Source organism: Mugil cephalus, chromosome 6, assembly GCF_022458985.1.
Source record: "Mugil cephalus isolate CIBA_MC_2020 chromosome 6, CIBA_Mcephalus_1.1, whole genome shotgun sequence".
NCBI classification, from domain to species: domain Eukaryota; kingdom Metazoa; phylum Chordata; class Actinopteri; order Mugiliformes; family Mugilidae; genus Mugil; species Mugil cephalus.
The window spans coordinates 19,907,040-19,926,276 of NC_061775.1; the positions used below are offsets into that span (position 1 = coordinate 19,907,040).

Genomic DNA, 19,237 nt, shown 5'->3' on the forward strand with positions numbered 1-19,237 from the left:
CATTCCAGCAGTCTGCTTTGTTCCTGAGGAACGTAGTAAAAAAAAAAAAATCTAGGGCTGAGGGTGTGTACAGCAGCCGTGAATCTGATGAGGTATTGACTGAAGGAGAAAGTCTATTAAAAGAAAAAAAAAATACATTGGCAGTCACACAAATTTAGGCTGAGAGATAATAGAAAGGACCTTTGGCTATGCAGACAGTAGCGGAATTGGTTACAACATGGGAAAATGGGTGTAAGTGCAGAATTGGTCACAGGATTGGAGACGGTGACCTAAATAGAGAAATGCTTACAGGATGGATACCAAGATTTAAATACAGGGTTTGAGAAAACAGAGAAACTCCCAGGCCAGTATACAATAAGTGGATGGGATTCATTTCCACGTATGTTACAGATACAAGGAATTCGCCTTGGTGTGTGGTGCACAACATTAATATCAAGCACAGTAAGAGACATATGTGGTTTTAAATGACGGAGCTGAACAGTATATGCAGGAAGATACAAAATAATATGAAGTGTGGACCGTGCACGTGTTGTTACTGTGAAGAGTGACAACATGCGTAATAGCCTGTTAATGTCACAAAAGACTTTTCACCTTTATATGAAACATTTCGACACTGGTTTGACTGAATCATTGGCTTTAAATAAATTAAACTAAATTTAATTAAATTGCTGGCTTACTTTGAAATTTGACCATTTGACCATGACCACCAAACTAATTTGTTGTTCTCCACTTTGTCTGCTTTCTTTAAATAGCAATCCATCAAATGGTTCAAAGGTATTTAAGACTAGACAAAAACGTTTGATGTACCAACAATCTACTGGTGTGTTACTGGCATGGTTAATGAACTTCTTTAATGTCATATAATAATAACCTAACAACCTTAGTTAGTTATGATGTATAATTTGCAGTTGTGGTGACAATCCACAATGTGTTAATTTCTATACTTTCCACCTCATGTGTATTCTTAATTTTCTTAAAGTATATTGTAAGTGAGAATTAAAGACCTGCACATTTAATTAAAATAAAAACTCTTAATAAATAGATATGTTTCAGTGGCTATAATTATATTCTGTCAATAATCAGAATAATAGCTCAATCAAAAACACATGAATTTTCAAATACTAGCTCCTAATAACCATTTAAACACTGGATCTGGTTGTTTCTCTCTGGTTGGAATAAATCCATCCTTAGGTGAAACATCGGCAGACGTTTCCAGGAGGGACAGAAACATGGAGGTAGTCAATCAACCACTTGTTCAAACATGTTTTTCTATAGACTGACAAAGCTGGAATCGATGTGAACAGCACCATTTAAAACAAGCGCCTCTGTCAACCATGTTTTCCTGTTGAATTTTATCAAATGATTTAATTTAGCATTCATGTAACCAGTGAAGGAATATTGTCCACGTAGCCACTGATGCTAGATAAATTCATGCAAGTATTTCCACTTCCACTTTGCTCCGACATAACATAAGAACAGTACCACTGGTCGTAGTCTGCGTCACAGTTGCAGTAGTGACTTGAATCCAGACACTCGTCCTTCAGACCGCAGGCGCACTGCCGGCTGCCAGGCAGAGCTCCGCCCCAGTAGGTCTGGACCTGACCTGCACCTGGACCTCCCACCCACCAGCTGAATGGAGCACCCTCTTTAACAGAGACACACACATGGAAACACACACCATTAATCGCCAGTCGTTGTCTGCTGCAGTGAAAAGTTACACTTCCAAACACAGAGAAATTCCACAGCAACTCTAAAACCGAGGTAAGATAATGAGTCCAGAGAGCAAAAGGTAACTGACAGCCGAATGGGAAACATCTTCACCAGTGAACTGTTACTCATCTACAGTTTTTACCAGACAGCAAACTCTGGGTCTGACCAATAAAGCCAAGTGTTAAGTCAAAAAAACTGCAGTTCATCGAGCGGCCACTTGAGGCTGGTCCCAAACATTTGTTTATTTTTTATTAAGGTTTAAAACTCTGCATAATTAAAGGCGTTCCCACTTTGAGTGATGGGCGGTAGCCTGAGCTAAGTCAATGGTTTACACTTAGCTTGAACATCGCATGTAAAATACATTTACGCTTTCCAACGTCTTCTACTTCTTCCACATCTTTTTAGGGTTTCGGCATAAACCTAGCACCCTCTCTCACTGACCAGCCTCGACCGTGCATCACCGTTGCTCCCCTGACGAAATTGAACAGGTAATAAGAAATTACTCTCTCATGACTTCTCTCCTTCAAAGGCATCCAGATAAGGATTTGGTTTACATAGCGGTGGCTCAGGCAAGAAGGTGTTCTTCTCGACGCGGTTCGTAGTTTCTTCCTCTGACCCTTGTCTATTATGTTTAATTAACAATTTATTTTAATTGAAATAACGCACAAGGATCCAGAAACAAAGCAACTGATGTTTTACTTGAGGAGTAAAGTTTTGTTGCAGATAAACTTTTAGCTGCATCTAAATCAAGAGGAGAGAATACACAACAGAAATGTAATTGATGGTTTAATTAGTTATTAAATTAAAGTAAATTGTAAAAACGCACCACTCCGCCACGGTTCCAGATATAGATCCCTCAGATACAGAAACGCTTGCTTTGCAAAGAAGCTTTCTGCTGTCATTTACCTTTTAATTACATTTTCCACAAACCGACACAAACACACCCAGGGTAATAATTAAATCTAGACGTCTCACTTTTCTCCTCTCTGAAGTATCTCTTCTCGGCAACTCGGATTAAACAAAGCGCCCAGACTTTACCCTGTGTGTTGAGGAGGCGGGACCTCCTGCAGTGGTAGGACACCTGCTGCTCACAGTGCTCTGATTGACCGATGATGGCTGCAAGCTGCTCCTCCTCAGAGGAGTAGTCAAAGTGGGCGAAGTGTTGGTTTTTCTCGGGGGAGGACTGAATCCTGGTCAGCTCAGTGTTATTGTGCTGGATCACCATCCACGTCCTGTCCTCTGGTGGAGAGGCAGGTAAGGGTGAAAACACAATAAAGAGGAGAAGAGACGATCATTTTTTTTTTTGTGTGTAACTTACCTGTCATGTTACAGTAAATAAGCTGGGGTTTGATTGGTCCGCTGCCGTCCACATCTACGTAATAATGTCCTGACGTGTTGCCCTTGTGTTTGTATGCCTCACATGACTGTTCATAAATTGCTGAGGAGGAAAACATATTCAATATTCAATATACGTACCGTTAATCAATTCCAACTGTTTTACAGAAATTTTAATGATTACTACTTCTCATTGAATTGTGTTTAAACTTTTGATTGGTAGTCTACTAACTAGCATACACCGATCAGCCACAACATTATAACCACTGACAGGAGAAGTGAGTAACATTGATCATCTTGCGACAATTCAATGGAAAACTTTTGGATCTGGGCTTCATTCATGTAGATGTTATGTAGAAGAAATGTACCATGGGGCACCCCCCACCACAGGCAATGCCACTCCTCGATGTCAGCAGCCATCCCCAGGAGGACACAGGGTTTTTAGAAACAGTTTAGGAACAACTAAAAACATCCACAAGGTGTTGACCTGGCCTCCAAATTCACTAGATCCCAAACTGTTTTAAGTATCTTTGGGATGCACTGGAACAAGTCTGATCCACAGAGGCCACTCGCCTCAACCCACGGGACCCAAAGGCCTCCACTAATAACATTCAGGACACCCTCAGGAGGCCCATGTCTTTTCTCCGATAAGTCCTAACTGTTTTAAAGGCCCAAGGGAGATCTACACAATGTTAGGAAGGGGGTCATAATGTTATGCCTGATTGGTATATAACTGTTGTAGCAACACAACATCCCACAGTACAAGAATCTTGTGCTTTGTTTGGTCATCATCTCTCCTGACCACCTCTTAACATTTCGCATATAATTAAAATAAGAAGGGATGAATATACCAAAACACAGGCAGCCACACCACAGTTAATCCTTCTTTAATCCAATTTATTAACGAGTAAACATGTAGTCTAGACGTCACCCCGAAGTCCCCCCGCCCACACAGATTTTTGTGGGGTTAGGTCTGAAGTCAGTGCGTTTATGAAGCGAAGAGTAATCATATAAAAATGTGAACAATAAGCTTAAATATGCATCGCAAAGGCCTTGATATTGATTACATAAAGGCTGAATGTCACTCCGCACAATACGCACCAACTACAAAAACCAACGCAAACTCTGGAGAGTTCCAAGGATCCATCTACAAGCGGGAGGAGAAAGTTTCCTACGCTCTACGCACATTTATCCATCTCAACTTTTCCCAAGAGGCTGCTCTGATACAACTCAAGAAAAGTTCTGACCTAAATCTAACAATCAAACACAGAGGTGAGCAGTGTGTGTGTGTGTGTGTGTGTGTGTGTGCAGAAAACCTGAATTGGCCGGGATCCAGCCCGGTCATGATCACACCACCAGAGCGTAGAAAGATTCAATCAATGCTTGGCAGCGTAATCAAAGCCACAATCTCTTTAATTTCTAATTTGACTCACCTAAAATACTGTAGGCAGTTTCTAAGTCGAAATCCAGTTATGTGGAAAGAACAGTCCGCCTCAGGACTCTCCTCTCCTCTCCTGACACGCTCGCACCTCCCTCTCACTCCCATCCTGACTCTTTCTTTATCTTTGTCTTTCTCCCAATCATCATTTATTTCTTGGTTTCATCTTTCGGTATTCTTACACTTGTCTTTGTCATCTCAGGTTTCTTTTTTTTTTTTTCTGGTAAGACTTGAGAGGAAGTTAAATAAATCTGCGATGCAATTACTTGAAGTTCAAGTTTTCTGACCTATATACATTTTTTCAGAGCCTACTGAAACAGATAACATTCATATATTATAGCGTAGTTCATTTTAAGAAGATATACAACAGCTGAAAGCAAACAATCTTTTCAAATTGTGCTGGAAGTTGCTGTTTGCTACCCTGCTAGTTAACCTTTCAAAAAAATTACCATAATGTAATTAAATGTGTACATTATAAGTATAACTTTGAAATTGCTTCAGTGCTCTTGGTTTTCAAAAAACAAACATTTTATTTATAGCGCCTGAATATCTCATAGCAATACATACAAATCTAAATATTAAGCAAGTAAAACGAAGGAGAGGAAGAAGAAGTTCACAGTCGGATACTGATGCTGCACTTGATGTGTGCTCTTTGAAGTGAGAAGTGGGAGAAATTGTGGCTTTCATCCACAGCAGGATGCAATCCCTTTGTTCTTTCTTCAGCTTTCCCTCAGTGGATAAAGTGACACTTTATCTGAGCATTATGTATTACCAACCAGGCTATTTTTGTTAAGAGGCAGCATAACAAATTTGGGGCAAACTCGTCCGCAAGTCTCCGCAGGCCTGCAGGTAATGCAGAACTTTCGGTAAATACCCATCACAGATTTTTAAGCTCATTTTGTACTAAAAGCGTGTTTAACTTAATTCTAATGTATCCAAAGCATTTGGGAGAAAAGGCACAAGGTAACAACTTAAGAGTTGCTTTGATCATTGTTTTGGATATATATATATATATATATATATATATATATATATATATATATATATATATAATTAAATTAGGCTGCACAAGATACAAAGTCGGTTCATGTTTCTCACAAATAACTTTATGTGCTAAAATGTTCCACCCTTTTATAGTGAGTCTATATCATTGTTCTTTATGCACATATTTACGGTATATTTAAGGTCCTAATGCACCGTAAGTATGTGTACATGCAAGAGCAGAGATAATGAGCCATCTGCAGGTGTCAGAAAGCAAAAACATAAGACCTTTTAAGTCCTTTAAATTAAATGGAAGCCTAATTTACGCAGCATAATGAAGTACCACCAATCTATTTGGTCTATTCCCGACTCAACGCAGCTAATTAAAGTTCTGAAACAATGCTCTGAGAAAAAAAAAAAAAAAAAAATAGACAGACAGAAATTAACCGTTTGGGGACATGTGGCCTCTGTGTTATTAAAACATGCCCAACAAAGACATGCCTGGAATATTAACCCCATTTACTCAAAGGAAACAACATGCAAGTCCGCTGTCATTTTGTTTGTAATGGAATAACAATAAATACATATTTTCAGATATCAACTGCACCATGGATGAGTGGCGTTGTAGTTTCAAGTTTGTACGTACGTCATGAAGCATATCACGGATGTGATGGAATTAAAGCCACTATCTGGGCAATTTAAATCCAGATTTAGCAAGAAACCAATATAAAAATCTATTTACAAGGCAAAAAATAAAACCCAGTCATGTTATAAATGCAGCGTACATGTTTTTCTTTTTTAGCAGCTTTTTTGCAGCAAGTTCATCCAGGTTTATCACAAGTAACTATGTAAAATGAATGTCTGCAGTTTCCTTTCAGCTCCACAGGAAACTGTAGCATCTTTCAGCTGATTGTTTTGACTTTTAGAACTTTTACTAATTTGTTTCAGGCTTGTGCATCACTGCTGACAGAAATCTATTTCGGTTTAGATCAGGGGTCTTTGATGCTTTTCAGGCCAAGGACCCACAAACTGATGGAGATTAAGAAGGGACCCCTTACCTTCTGTATGTGTTCTATATTGGCCTATATATACATACATCATTATTACCATTTTGCATACAGTATCAGGCTATCCCTTTACTAAAATATGTTGGATTCATGTAAACGTGTATTTAAACAAATTTAAAAAAATAAATTAATTTGTGGGGGAAAATAAAAAAAAATAAATGTGTGGTTTAGATAATCTCTGCATTGGATCAGTCATCACAGAACTCATGACCAGTTGGTGAAACACCATAACTCATTAATAGATTATGAGTTTTACCATCTGAATGTTTGCCACCTTTATCACCATTACCAGCTTAATAACTTGCATATATTGCGTTTCAGTGCATTTTCTTCCAATTTACCATACACCCCTGCTTTAATGAAGAAATAAAATAAAGCCAAAAAAAAAAAAAGAAAAAGTGCTGGTAAAATGAAGACGTGCGGAGGCCTTGTGGCTGATTGCTTACAGCTGTGGCAGGTGGCTCCTCTGTAGCCGCTGTCGGAGCAGTTACAATGGAAGGCGCTCCACGTCTGAGTACATCTGCCTCCGTGCTCGCAGTGACTGGGGGAGCACCTGGGACACAGACAGACGAGCAAACACACATCGACAAAGCCGCAGACAGAGCGTGAGAGACAGGCTTATTGTTTGCCAAAAGTTGTCTAAAAAGGACGTTGGTAAAAAAGATAAATAAATAAATAAAGAGTGACACGAACCAAAAAGTGACAATCTTTAAAAGACAGTTTCGGTTTTTATGTCAACTGGAGCACAGGTGCATGTTCTGTTACGTAGATGGTTTGAAACATTCCTTTGGTGCTATTGTTAACTAACATTTCATCACCCGGAGACAAAACTCTTGAACGCCCACACAACCTGTCTCTCAAGGACTAAAGTCACATTTTATTACTGTTTTTGAACCCAGAGACTGAACATGCAGCCACATTGTTCTTCTTAATTTGCTGAGGATGATGCTTCTCCCCAGCAGTCCCACAAAATACACGAGTGCGTTTCTATCCTTTTCTTTTTTTTTTGGCTTATATTTTGTCATATCATTTATTTGTCATGTGATACATTTGAAGATAGATTTTCTCCGTAAAATATATAAGTTTCCTTGGCTGCGGCTAGCGCTGATTGTGCCGATTAGTATGTAAACCCCTTGACTTTGCTTTATCCGCTGCTTTCGTGGCCGCAACACGCCACGCAATTACAGCTAAGCTATCAATTTCCAGCTAGTGCAGTGGATGATGTTTCCCAACTGGACAAGAACGCATTTGTCGTAGTTGTGGCGATGCTATTAGAGCTGAGAGGCAGTCATTTGCTGTCGGGGAGCCGGCAACATTTAAGAGTCAGCTGCATAACAGTGATTTTGTGCATATTTAGCTGGGACCCAGTGCGATTAAATTAACTGTAGTTCAGCACTAATAAGCTCATTTGCATTTGCGGTCCGTGGGCTCGATTTACAGCACACAGGGGCAGTGCATTAACAGCGATACTGTTCAGTGTGGGATATATTTTTTCCACTCTATGAAATAGCACATTAATGCACAATTCTAGCACATTAAAACAGTTTGAAGTCCAACTTTCAAACTTAGGAAATCTGCACGACGATAAAGTCAAAGGCCACCCAAGGCAGCTCAGTAACATTGCTTCAACATTAAGAAGTGGTGCGCCTGAGGACTGTGTGTGAACTTTCTTTACAGTCGGATGTAAAGCCAGCAGCCAAACCAACTTTGCACCAATATCTGTTTTCAAGCAAACTGAAATTCCTAGGTTGCCCACAAACGATTCAACAAGTAAACCTGGGGGCGTACATAAAAACAACACCAACAAAAAACTTTAACCTGGAGAACTCCGCGGAGGAAAAGTGTCTTCACCTGTCCAACAGAGAATGCATTTTTTTTTTTTTTTGGCAGGTATGATTCAAAGCAATCTTCTCTTCTCTCACACTGAAGGGTAGCGTTCTGCACTGTGGGATTTCAGCGCGGCTTGGCGTGTCAGTGCAGTTAAAGGCTGACTCACACAGGGGGCCGCGGAGGGGGATCACGGCAGTCAAACAACACTCACATCTCCAGAACACGTATGAGGACAGCATCGTCTCTCGGGCAAGAATAACAATTTCTCAACCATCTCACATCCTTCACTGTGAATACCGACTCCATCCATCAGCGCAGGATTTCCAGATTTATCTGGGAACGCTACAAACACAGCTGCATCTCAGTCCACTAAAGCTACAGCCAGCTGTTAACGATGGTTGACTGATTGTTGTTGTCATGGATTATAATGACTGCGCTTTATATTCATTCGTAATAATAATTTTAGTTTTATTTAGAAAAATCCATTAATAAAAACCACACTACTAATACAACAAGAATACATTTTTTTATTGAAGCTCAGACTGAAGATCTGCTCTCACATGCTCTGTCTTTATTTCTCCGTGGTCAATATTTTTTATTTTGTTCTTCCCTCTCTGCCACTACTTTTATCCAGTGACCTGATTGTCCTTGGTCTCCGTTCTTCAAATTGATTGAAATGCCATCGCTCTGGCTTCAGACCATCTCTGGTGCTGCCCCGCACTTCACCTCCTCCATCACATCCCGGATGTCGAAGGCATCTCAGCCAAAGCCTCCAAGAGTCTCAGAGAGATCCGGGCACTATCTCCTACTCTTATCTGGGATCATCTCTATCATGTTTCCACTCATTTGAATCTCATCCCCAAAAGGATTTATCTCACAGCCTCTTGTTGCTTAAATAAATGTTAATGAGCTCTCTTTACTGACTTTGCTACTGCGAGGAGTTTGAGTTGCAGGTAAGTAGTAGCTTTGCACCCTGCAGCGTAGCCTGACATGCACCTCCCCAGGAATGTAGCCACACAATGCAGACTGCAGCAGCTGTGAGTGGTTTGAAATGCATTTCCTTGTTCATGGAAATTTCACCCACCTCTGGCTCCTGTACACCAACATCAGACGTCTTCTCTCTTATTAATTGGACCTCACTGTGAAATTACGTGCGCAAACTGTAATTAGCGACTAGCTCCACCACCCCGCTTCCTCTCAAACATGTGCACTGTGCTTGTAGTACCCTCTGTGGTATGACGCATACCCTAGCTTTGAACCAGTTACCATCAAAACTGCCCTCACACGCAAAGTTCAAACTTACATCGGTCTTTGTAAAGTTAGAGGCGTAAGAGCACACAGTCACGCAAAATCTCCAGAGCAAAGCTGGGTATCCAACAGGATGAAAGAAAGGAGGCTGGTCTGGAAGGGTTCAGGTATTAGGAAGAGTGGACGGTGCAAGGGTGGAGGGAGAGACACGCAGAAAATGTGCGAAGGAAGAGGTGAGAAAGAGGGCCGAGGAGGGTGGAGGCAGGGCCAGATGAAGAGAGAAGCATAGGCGGAAATAATAAGCAGATACTTATGAATGGGAGACAGTTCAGTCATTAGAGACGATGAGGAGTTATTCTTTTGTCTTGTCTAATCCCTTAATTTAATTTAATTTATTTTATTCCAGAACTTGCCTAGTCACTTTTAATTATTTTCCAGTCAATTTATTACACAGCTTTATGACTTTTATGATGCCTTTCTTTTTTTTTTCTTTTTTTTTTTTCAAATGTGGCTCAAAGCACAAAATGAACTGCTTATAAATCTTAAAACAGAGACATTTTCTTTCTGCAATCTTTCTCATAAGTAGCTGCTTATCTGTCTCGGTCTCAATTCAGTTGTACTGATATGATAAGGCTCATCAGATAACATATTCTCAACAGACTCCTTGATGATTGGCCTTAAAAGATTTCTAATTCATTCACTCTTTACTGTAAGAGGAGACGAGAAGATAAAGTAGACACATTTATTTTTTTAAAAAAAAAAAAACTATTTTACTTCTACTGAAATTGGGAAAACGTGATCTTCCTTGGCAAGAAGCATAGACAACTTTGGCAGTTTCCTGTCATCTGCTGCATTTTCATCACCGCTAGAAATGCGCAAAACCTAAATATCGCAATAAAAAACTGGTAATGGACACGGCTACATTGTCATACATATCGCTCAAACATTTTCACGCTCTCTTGAGGTGTTTTTTCAGATGTATCAATATAAAAGTGTATCGCAGAAGTGCATCACCGGCGTCACTATAGGGGTCATGTGACCAGTTCATCTGAAGTCCATCTTCCTAACAGTGAAGTCTCTCGTGATCGAAATTTCAAAAACATAATGTTCATTTTGTGAAAGACTGTTATAGGGATGCAGCTAGTGGCTCACCGTGCAGTTTACTGATGGCACATGCCGCTTTACACATGAACCCAGAGACACAACTATAGCCCTTATAAATAAATCTACTTCCAGGGTTTAAAGTTCTGACTTTTGCAAAGACTTTGTCCTCTGTAAATCACCACAAGGCCACAAGCAAGACTAACAGTTTGTCATGCAACATGGCAGCATACTGCACCACAGCTCAGATCACAGGACTCCTGGATTAACTGAGAGAAGAGACTTTGTAGCTTATCTAAAACTTTGCAGCATGGTGTGACTGTGTCCTATAACGTAGCTTGGATCACAGGGCCTGCATCCAATCTCACTGGTTTCTATTACAGCCTCTGGCCAAACCAACACTGCACAGCAGCTCTCCCCTGATCTGCACACTATTACTGGACCGGGATGTCCTACAAAGACTTCAAATAAGTGGAGTCTGCTTGAACAGCATGAGCGAGAGAGGAGAAAGGTATGTATTTTTATCCTTTGAGTCCTCTCTGCACCTGCTCGCGGATACGCTGCCACATGGCCGACACACAGAAGGGAGCCCGGCATGACACGTAGCTGTGAGGGCTAAGATGTATGTTCCCTGGTCACACTGAACAACAGGCATGCCATAAAGTCACGACAGACGCACAGACAGACCCACAGACAGTCTGAAACAACAAGACAAGCGGACCTTTTGGTGACCCATGCCTCTTTTTATTTGTGAATGTGTGCGCGCGCTTTGACAAGGCGTATTATTAAGTTGTCAGGTACCTGACAGAAGCAAAGAGGTCAGAATTACTGCCTTCTGACAGCTTCATCTATCTCGCTTCAAAATGTACACACTCACAGAGAAAAAGAGAGACAGAGAGGTCTCGGAAAAACAAATGTGCCCTAAAGGTGCCAGCGTGCTACAAACAAAGCACGCGTTTCAATCCCACGGCCACCCATACTTAGGCTTTCTTTTGTTTCTCATTCTTTACAAAGCTCATTCCTTTAGTTTACATATGTGGAGTCACTGTTATCTCTGTTTGTATGATTTGTTGTGTCATGCCCTTCTCTGTGATGGGAAGGTTTTTGTCCTGCCTTTGAGCGTTATCAACACTTTAGCCGAAGTGTGTGTACACTGCAGCCTGCCAACTCCACGGCAAGACTCAAGAAACGGTATTCCTCCCTTTGCTTTTGAGACGAGAGGTGTTAATTAGTGAGCTTTATAGTTCGCTGAACGTTGGATTTTGTTATCTTCGGACAGAGCCGAGCCTCTACTTCACCTTCACGCTAAGTTAAACTAATCCCCGCTTCACATGTAATAGAATGAGAATTATATCAACCACCTAACCAACTCGGTAAGACCCTTTCTGACACTTTTGAGTTTGATAATAACCTGAACAACGAGCTTTTCTATTTTGCCTGTCAGTGACAATACATCTGCTGCACTGTACATACAGTAAGCCTTTCGGCGTCTCCTCGGGAATGCTGTTAAGTGCGGCTGATGTGCAAAGAAAAACGAGTGCTGGATTTGTTTGTGCCTCAGTGACGGATTTTTCTACATGAGAGTGTAGAACTACTTGAGAGGAGGTTCAGACGTTTCCTTGAATGAAAAGCCTGCTGATCGTCAGGGAAATAGAGCAGTTTTGCATTCTTTGAACAGTTCCTTTCATTCACCCTTTCAAGTTCTTTTTGTTTGTGCTGTAAAAACTGTTCATTATCTGTCTGTCTTTCTCAGTGTATTGAGGCCTCGTTAAAGAACTTGTATGTTGTGCAAAAAAATATTTAAAAAATGACACAACACACCTCTAAAAAGTAAAGGCACTATCCAATACAAATACATGAATATTTTTTTTTTTTTTTTTTTTTTTTTTTTTTTACAAAGAAACATGTGGGGCTATAAATGCAAAATAGCCTTCTGTAATGAAACAGTCAAAACCAGATGCTGCGGTGGCGCTGTTCAAGATGAGCAGCTGCTTTTTCTGGCAATAACAATCCCTCTGAATGACCAGACAAGTGCAAGTACTGTTGTCTTGATTTTCTTTGATCGGTGAGCCATGCACTGATATTTGCCATATTTATTTTGTTTTCCGGCGCTCTCCGGTTATGGAGGCATTGCCAAATACGAGGCCGTAATGAGACGCGAGCATGCAATAAAAGCTCATGTTTGATTATGTGCATCACGTTCACATCACTGGTGCCCGTTCTAGAGACTCACCTGTCGATGATGCCACACATATCAATCTGCAAGTGGCTGTAGTTTCCCAGCTGCCTTTGCTGCACTCTGATCAGGTCGACGAGTTGGTCATCCAGAGTTAAGAGACGCATACATCCCTGGAACACCGCGAATGGGTTCCTGCACTCCTCAGCGTTCTTCTGAGGAGGGCAACCTGAGGATGGCGACACAGGGAAATGCACATGGACTATATTAATCTGTACGCTGTTTATTTGGATCATCAACACATTAGGACAAACCACAGGCAATGAAGGGAACACAGGTTTTCTCCAATAAAGTCACAAGATGTTTTTATCACAATATAAACCTCATATTGTCCTCTAGGTCAAATCTGACCCATTTTGAATGTTTCTATATCACATAATTTTATATAAATTGTTGTCTAATGTCTATGAGTTCTGCAAAGAAATGCCCAATATATAGTAATTTGTTGAAAAGAAGTTTGCTTACAATGTGTAATACAGAATATTTTAGGCTTTGTAAATAGTCAGGGTTAGATATTGAAAGGAAGGTATATTTTGGTATGACTTCGTATCTGCTGAATATCAATCAGTTTCACACATTTAAAATAAAATATGACCTTCTGACCATATATGTACCAAGAAACCAATCCATTTAAGTCAACACTGACATACTGATAACACACCTAGATGGAACCAGAAGGTTGGCGTAGTTAATACGTACAAAAGCCATTACCATCTTGATGTTTTTATTGGTTTTCCAGGTACTTCATTTTAAACTTAAGTGTCAAACAGATTGAAATTATGGATCTTAATATTAAACTCTTGCTGGAAGCGGATGAGCAGCAAAAAGCAAATTTTCATTAAACTGACTTAGTTATTAGATGGCGAAATGGAAAAAAGAAAAACTGGAAAACTTGACCTGCTGTTGGCACTAAAGAAAAGATGAACAAGGCTCTTTTGCTTTCTTTTGGAGACTCTACAAGTCCTCACGTACAAAATGATGGCACGCCAACCGAGCTCAATGCATAATCATGGCTGAATATCGTCTACTCATTAGCTAGATGCCCTCAGACTGTTTTGAGTTCGCCAGTTTAATATCTCGGCCTGTGTGACGAGCCTTGACGCCGATGTTAGATTCTGCTGTATTTACCCTCTCCTAAGCCCTCAACACGGGCAGACTTTTGAGGTGGCTGTCAGATAAAACCACCCTTCGCCAAATCCTGTGAACGGGCTCCGTGTCTCATCCATCAATGATTCATGCTTGAGGTTGATCTTGGATGATGCCATTCCGTGGCCAAACACGGCATTCCCGCTCCAGGCTCTGCACTGCTCTAATTACAAGCAGGGCATCGGGCGCGCGGCTCGACACTTCCCAACAGGGGAAGGGAGGAGGGAGAAGAGATGAGTCACCCTTCATTGTCTATTTAAATTTTAGAAGAAGAAGATTTTGCAGGAGCCCTTTTCCTTATGGCAGCAACGTCGATGACGCAAGGAAGAAGTTGGATGTTACTCACCACGTCATAAAAAGTTTAATCTTTTAACTGCATGGGTTAAAGCTCACAGTGATTCAGTAGAGCAGGTGAGGTCACTGTTGTCTTTTTACATGTTAAGACTGTATTAAATTGCTGAGATTAGCATTCATAAGCAGTATATAGACTTTCACTGATTATAAAGTAGCTGTCAGTCGTATTTCTTAATGAAGTTACCACCACCTAAACCTCCTATGTGCCACTATAAATGTATGAACCAGTAATTAAATAGAGTAAAACCCAACTGTGAAAAATACAACAAATTGGGTTGACAAATACTGTACATTATTACAAGGACTAGATGCTTGCAATTACATTATAGTGTGTTATAAACTTCTGAATAACTGCGAATACACTGCTAGTATATACTAAGAGACAAAGAGTGGCTTAAAACACAATAAATTGCACGATTGTAAAACGGCTGTTCAAGACCACATGTCTGTAAATAGACAACGAGGAGCATGCAATTGTGTTAATATTCTGCATATATCCACAGCATGCAGTTTGACTTTATTGTGCAAGGGTGAAAACGGGAGAGAAAGAACACAAACCCTGCGGAGAATGTAAAAGTGGAAAATATGGCGTCAAATAAAGAGGGGTGATTTAGAGAGTGGGAGAGAATGTTCTCTGAGTAGGGCAGGGTGAAAATGAAAAAGGCAAAATATAGCAGAGAGGAGAAAGAAACCTGGTAGAAGAAAAGGAGGCAAAGGAGGCAAGGGGGGGAGGGGGAGGGGGCGGGGGGCTGAGCAGCTTTATGACTTCATCCCTCTCTGGGTGGTACTAAACCTCCAAAGGAGATCTGGCGATGATAATTGTTAGTGGGGTACCAGCATGAATTTTAACCAGCCCCTAAATGTCCATGTCAGCAGTTTCCCCATCTTTCACAGCAAAACACTGAGCTCGATTTATAATGTTTGACAGGTGAAACGATACCCACGGTGCTGTCGTTCTCGAATGCCTTCTTACCGCCGAAAAAGAGTTGAGTGTCCGAGGTCAGAGGGAGCGGGATGCTGGTCTGAGCGGTGGCTCCTTCGTCTCTGTCCACCGTGACGCTCAGGCGGTCTTGTCTGAAGTGCAGCTCCACAGAATGCCACTGACCGTCATTCAGACCTGAGCCTGGGAGAGAATGAAGACACGCAGGATGTGTTAATGCAAAACACACCAAATGAAGAAAATATATTTGAGGCATGAGAATGTGCTCTGAGTTATGGCTGAGTGATATACTGGTTCATACAGAATACTGGTATTTATTTTCCCACTATGATATGAATTTACAGGCATATCGTGTATTCGATAATGCATCGTTCGGAACGACACCATTTCAGACCGGACCTTTTTCAATGTAGCACTTCCAAACATGTGGTGCAACTGTGTCAATGCGAAGCGTGGTGAAGATGGAAAAGTCCGAAAATTGAAGCATCAGAACAAGAGGACTTCTGCCAAAGAAAAGGTGCCATGTCAGTTTCTTTTTTTTTGTTTGTTTTTTAGGGTGACCAGATGCTTTCTGGTGATATCCCCATTTTGGATGACCTGTCTAAAGCTGTCTCTGACTAGCCTAGCCAACAGCAGCAGTTATTATGGTAGGCGGTCGCGCTGTTATTGACATTATAGACATAGTAGTTTAAATATGCATAAATATGTCAAAATAAATGAAACCGAATATCTCTTTATTCATCCTGATAACATAATTTTTTATTTTTTTTTTAATATCGAATGTCCTCAGATTTCATTTCAGAATGAAAAATACTTTGCATTTTTGGTCATACCGCCCAGACCTACTCTGGGTCACAGTTCCACGCATAAAGTGATAAAGTCTGTGTGGACAGCTGCACTGGTGAGCACAGATGTGTGAGCTGGGTCACGGCGCAGTACTAGTTTTTAGATGTGCTGTGTAATCGTGTTGAGTGACTTGTTTAAATAGCAAACTTTCAAAGCCTTCAAAGAGATGGAGATGGGGCAAATGGCGAGTTTACGTGTTTAAAAACTGTGAAAATGCTGTACGTTTTCATATACTCTTTCCACAGAAGGACTGATATGTGGTTTTCAGTGGTACACATGTAAAGTGCTACACCCAGTCAAGGGTACCACTCAGAAAACTGTTAGAAAGAGAAAGAGAAGCATAATGGCTGTTTCATTCATTCGTTCAATATCTGTAACTGCTTGTCCTCTGGAGTGTCACAGGGGAGTCTATCCCAGCTGTCACCTATCCCACCGAGATGCAGTTTGCACCCTGTCCAGTCTTTTGCAGGGCTTACAAAGAGAGACAGACAACCATTCACATTCACATGCAAACTTAAAGCCAATTTAGCATCACAAATTAACTTAACAAGCATGTCTTTAGATGGTGGAAAGAGGCCGGGATAACCAGAGAGAACCAACGCAGGCACAGGGAGAACATGCAAACTCCACAGAGAAAGGCCTGGGTCGGCTGGTCGGACTGAACCCAGAACTTTCTGCAGTTGGCCAATTGCATGCGTGAAAGTTAGAGATAATGGATGACAGGGACGTCCCCTATCTGATGATGGAAAAGTTTAAGAACTTCTAAAAATGCTGACGAACCACAAACGTGGCTTATCTCTGCCAGTTTTGAGTTTAACCATTACTTTTTATCATCTGGTGTAGTCTGGTGGCAGGGGAGAACTCTTTTAACTGAAGGTCTCTTTTAACAGGAAGAGAAATTGAGCTGAAAAAGAGGCTCATGTGGGCATATCTGTCTGAAGCTGGCTGGCCAGCAGGGTGGAGAGACAGGAGTAAGAGGGAGGTGGGACAGATCACAAGGGGAGGGAGGAGATGAACATGATACAATTGGGTCAGTAGCTGCAGAGGCAGTCATAGTCAATAATTGGACCAACCTGTGCTGAGCTCCAGCGGAGCCCTGACAGCTTTACTGATCTGTAAACGAAGCCTGGCTTCATTCAGGTACAGGTGGACTGCGCCGTCCTGCTGAGGGAGGGTAAAGGTCAAGAGCAAGCCCGCCTTGTTCCACGTCCTGAACTGCAGAGCCACAGACACAACCCCTGATGACCACGATGTCAGTCCAGGCAACTGGAGGAAGCTGTGGGAATCGGTGAACGTCACAGCGACTGAAACTGGCTCGGCGCAGGAAAAGGTCACATTGCCCTGAGAAAGAAAGGAGGGAGGGGGAGAGAAATGATTATGAAAGAGATAATAAAACATGAATATTCAGCAACTGCAGAGGCTGACTCGATGTGACTTGATGTCACGGAGGTCTCGTCAGCTCCTCTCGGAAAAAGGACACCTGTATTACCATACTGATAACAGCTGAGCAGCTAAAACGCTGTGGGCTTCCAATGAAACCCTGAAGCTTCAGGGTCATGTATACATTACCAGTCACACCTTCTCATTTAATTCAGTGAGAAGATGAATGAGAAGGAGTGGTAGTGTAGGTCCTGCACCCTGCACAGTACAATACAAGTTTATTGGCATCATGCACGTCTAAAATTTCCATAACACAATCATAAATATTAAGTAGCCAGTGAGAAGTGAAATAATCATCAATGGATATGTGATATTATTAAAATAAGAGGCACATATCGTGTATTGGTTTTTATTGCTGTGCAACCGAAGAAGACCATTTATAGACTTCCCTGATTAATGTTTCCTTCTTTTTCTCATAGCTCTCGGGCTTTACTTCAACTTCAAAATGTGCACGCGATGACATTGGTGATGATAATGAACGCGATTATGATGACGCTAATGACGCCGAAGATGATGACAAGTGTAAAAATAAAGAGGACGATGATGCAGATGGTGAAAATGACAATGATGACGGTGACCATTAGCATAATAACAACATGGCTGCAGAAAAGGAGGAGGGAGCGGGAGGAGGAGCACAAAAAGTGTGATGGGAACTGAAGTGGCCGACTTGTTCCAAGTTTTTCATCAAGGCCGCATTTGATTACGCTGATAGCGGATGTTAACACCTGACAGATATAATTAATTACCACCGTGATCAAGAGATAGCCTGGGCCATAAAGGGCTCGACTAGGATGATGAAAAAGTAATGAACCAGTTTTTCTCCTAAAGTAGTTTGTGTTCATGTTGATTGGAAAAACCTGAAATAACCTGTAGCAGACCTTCGTCATGTGAGTTCAAGGGGGGCACCACCCACAGTCATTTACAAGACGCTTCTTGCGAAACTACTTTAAGAAAACTCAACAAGTACAGTTGCCTTTGTTTTAGTTTTGTTGGAAACAACCTTATAGACACCCATCACCTCACTTACACTCACAGGTTTCTTCCATATGGATCAGGCATAACATTATGACTGCCTTCCTAATATTGTGTAGGTCTCACTTGTGCCTTCAAAACAGTTGTGACTCATCAGAGAATGGACATGGGTCTTCTGAGGGTGATACATGTCTAAGTAACATCCACACAAGTGCCAGGTCTAAAAGTTTCCCATCAGAACAATTAACCATCACAAGATGGTCGATGTTATTTATTTCACATGTCAGTGGTCATAATGTTACGGCATATCTGATATGCATAAATGAGAAAGTTTGGGACAGAGACACTTTAAAATGCCTATAAATCTAACATCTGTACATAAATGCTGTTTTTTCCAGGTAAGTAGAACTGTAGATCGGACTGTAAATTTATTTTTTAATTCTTACTTACTACCTCATTCTTTATTCCTATGTCTATGTCTGGTTCACGTATGTTCTGTGTTACCCTGACACTCTTGGACAAAACAATTTCCCTGTGGGGACCAATAAAGTGATCTTGAATCTTGGCATGCTTTGTCGCTAAATTGAAAAAAT

At 41.1% G+C, this 19,237-nt stretch overlaps 1 protein-coding gene across 1 annotated transcript in view; it reads right to left on the reverse strand.

Moving 5' to 3' along the window:
- LOC125009992 (contactin-associated protein-like 4) overlaps positions 1 to 19,237 on the reverse strand; it is a 93,582-nt gene that overhangs the window by 25,136 nt on the left and 49,209 nt on the right. Inside the window, exons 8-14 of the mRNA XM_047588327.1 lie at positions 17,306 to 17,573; positions 15,420 to 15,569; positions 12,944 to 13,115; positions 6,978 to 7,084; positions 3,029 to 3,148; positions 2,749 to 2,949; positions 1,483 to 1,645 (exon numbers count right to left, since the gene is read on the reverse strand). Coding sequence (XP_047444283.1) covers positions 1,483 to 1,645; positions 2,749 to 2,949; positions 3,029 to 3,148; positions 6,978 to 7,084; positions 12,944 to 13,115; positions 15,420 to 15,569; positions 17,306 to 17,573 — 1,181 coding nt within the window. The remainder of the gene's footprint in view (positions 1 to 1,482; positions 1,646 to 2,748; positions 2,950 to 3,028; positions 3,149 to 6,977; positions 7,085 to 12,943; positions 13,116 to 15,419; positions 15,570 to 17,305; positions 17,574 to 19,237) is intronic.